General features: G+C 36.4%; 1 protein-coding gene across 1 annotated transcript; it reads left to right on the top strand.

The window, feature by feature from the left end:
• Positions 1–2,202: 2,202 nt before the first annotated feature.
• On the top strand, positions 2,203–3,178 carry LOC110424344 (uncharacterized; the record flags this gene model as incomplete). Its single annotated transcript, XM_021438901.1, has 2 exons — positions 2,203–2,560; positions 2,684–3,178. Coding segments are annotated over exons 1-2 (663 nt in total), but the record flags the coding sequence as incomplete, so codon positions are not given.

Below are 3,178 nucleotides of genomic sequence, written 5' to 3'. Positions count from 1 at the left end.
ATCTTTAGAGGGAAATAATTAATTATTTCTATATCTCTTGAAGCTTAATCCTATATAAGTCTTTAAATAAAGCATATGGCCTGTAAGCTTAATGCATTAATCTGATAGCAAAATAAATGCAGCAACAAAAAGGCAGTTGTAAGACTTGAATGTAATCTACGTACAAGAAAAAGCAATTGTAGCACTGATAACAACCTTTCTAATCAAGGAAACGTGAGGATTGATTCTCACATAATAAACTTGACCCTTTTTACCGAAGTCTGTAAGCAAATTTTCCTAAGGGTAAGAGTAGTAGATCGAGACCTGTCAATTGTTTTCATTGTAAGCAAATTCCGCTTGATGTTCCTACAAAAGAAAATCATATCTCAGTTCTACTATGTTTATAGATATAGTTTCCAGGGTCAAGTCTTCCCGGAGACATCGAGTCTCGAAAGCAACAATGGGCATGTGATGGCTCGTGTAAAGTAAAATTCAAGGCATTGAATTGTATGAGCAGTCAAGATGGAATTTGGAACTTGGTTATGTTCTGTTTTGGATCATTTTAATCAGCTAGGATACATCAAATTGTCGTCTATATCTAATTTCTATGATTTGCCAAAGTCCTTGACATATGAGAAATCAACCGTCCTTTGTCTACTCTGTTTATTAATTAGTAGTAGCAAGGAGTGCCAGTATTTGTTTAGAACTTTTCTCGATTTAGCTGTTCATCATCCCTAGTTTTCAGAATTTAGTGATTAAGACCTGTCATAATATTAACAGTTTCAGCCCTAAACAATTATTTCCAGATCAATCTTTCAGCCTGTTTTAGCTGATACTGCAATGCTAATTTATAAAAAGATATTAGTCAACTAGGGACCTGCAGAAACAAAAATTAATCCATATCAAATGCAAGGAGATAGTGAGGTGTTCCAAGCTCAATGTCCCATATACAAATGTTCGTGTCAATATATAGACATCATGCCACTAAAATGTGCAGTTCAAGTAGGCATACCTGACATAATCCACAAGCATAACCAATCAATTATCCTACCGGAGTTAGTTTCAAAACTACATATTCCCGCCACAAAAACAAGCTGCCAGCAGCGCTTGATGCAAGTTTTGGTGCATTCCGGTTTTTCCAAGCCAACCCAAAGCAATTATTGGTAATCGCTTAATAGGAAAAAGTTCATTCAAAATTCAAGATCGAGCCCAAAACTACAAGGGTTTGATCCTGATTCAAGAGTCAAGACTTGTTGCTGAGGATTGAATCCAATCCACAAGGCACAAAGCCACAGGTTTTGCCAGAAACGATTGCTGGAATCCAAGTGTAACATCTGTTAATTGACATGATAGGATTGCAGGCCATAGGTTCATAAGCAAGAGGACCCCTCAACAAGCAACTTAATCTAATCCCATCGTATTTAAGGATTAATGGACTGCATTAAAGTTTAGAAATCCAAGTTAATTAATTAGATCCAGTTGCCATTTCAAGAAACGCTTGACTTCTTTTCATCAAACTGGCCAGGAAAAGTCCTCATTTTCATTTGTCTTGCTTCAATAGCCAAAATTCTTGTTGAAAATCACTATTTTATAGCCTCATGTTGTTGATTTAATCGCAACACGTTACCTAAAGTGATAATTTCAGTCCCATATGAAGAGATTGAAAGTCTTAAAAAAGAAAAGTATTTTCCAAATAATTTATACCTGTCATGTTGGAAGCATTCTAGAGGATACCGCCAAATGCTAACCATAACAATTAATACATTGAAGTAGACACCTAACCTTCCTTTGTGGATTTTTTCTCCTCAGTAAATTAAATGGAAAGTCTCAAATGTCAACTTGGGTTCATTCCACAAATTTCAATATAATGAAGAATATAGTATTTATGTATTTATTAATAGAGGTAAGACTTAGGTGCAATTTCCTAAGTGAGGTTCACAAAATTGATCCAATTGAAAGAATCAAATTTAAACCCCATTTGATTAATACAATTTAATGATATGTAAATAATTTGAAAATGGTGTCAATTCAAAAAAGTTAATCAGATTTAAATATATCTATTCTTGATTATATCCAATTTCCCTTTATTTGCATTATGAAAATCCTCTTGCTCTAATCCTACCTAAAGAGTACAGTTCAGTCACATAAACCAAAAAAATTTTAATTTTCCAACGGTTGTACGATGTGAATGATTAGGAATAAAAGATTGCAAGTAGTCTTTGCATCCCCATGTATGAAATGGAAGTCAAGGATTTCATGTAAACAATTCCAGGACACCCCAGCAAGACACGATTCCCAGGACGCCATTGAATCCCCACCCTTGGAGAAGAAGTTTACAAGCTAAATCAAGATATAATCCCTCAACTTTCCACTTTAATTACTTAATTCCTTTGCAAAGGAGAAAAAATAAGCAATGTCTTTCCGAAAGGAGTATCTTGATTTGGTTTTGGTCCCTGGTGGGTTGCTGATCATGTTTGCTTACCATCTAATCCTCTTCTACAGATACCTGCATCGCCCTCACACCACCGTTATTGGCTTTGAAAACAATGACAAAGAAGCTTGGGTTGAAAGAATTATGGAGGCAAGGCTCTTTCTAGTCTCTCCTCTCCTTTTATTATTATTATTATTATTTTCTGTTGTTGTTGTAATCAAATTGATCAAACCAGGTTTTACATTTCTAGCATGTTTGGGTTGGTGTTTGCAGGCTGACAGGAAAGATGTCAGTAATGCGTTGACTGTGATCGGGTCCAACACATCGGCTGCAACTTTCTTGTGCTCGGTCTGTTTGACTCTCAGCTCCCTGATCGGAGCCTGGCTTGGAAGTTCTTCTGAAAATATCTTTCGAAGTAATTTAATATATGGGGACACGAGGCCATCCACCATTTCCATCAAGTATATTTGCCTTCTGACCTGTTTTCTCCTTGCCTTTTCATGCTTCGTTCAATCAGCTAGGAACTTTGTCCATGCAAACTATCTAATAACCATACCAAACTGTGAGGTACCAGTCGAATCTGTGAAAATAGCTGTTCTCAGGGGAGGTGATTTTTGGTCACTCGGGCTTAGGGCACTGTATTTCGCTCTTGATTTTCTCCTCTGGTTTTTTGGTCCGATTCCAATGTTTGTTTCTTCTATTGTCATGGTATTCATGCTCCATTACCTTGATACCAACACGAAACCATTGCACCCCCATCGAAATCCA

The sequence above is a fragment of the Theobroma umbraticum genome, unplaced genomic scaffold (genome assembly GCF_002168275.2).
Source record: "Theobroma umbraticum cultivar Fairchild unplaced genomic scaffold, ASM216827v3 scaffold_204.0, whole genome shotgun sequence".
NCBI lineage: Eukaryota > Viridiplantae > Streptophyta > Magnoliopsida > Malvales > Malvaceae > Theobroma > Theobroma umbraticum.
Note: the sequence above shows the minus strand (reverse complement) of the source record. Positions and strands in the feature narration are given on the sequence as shown.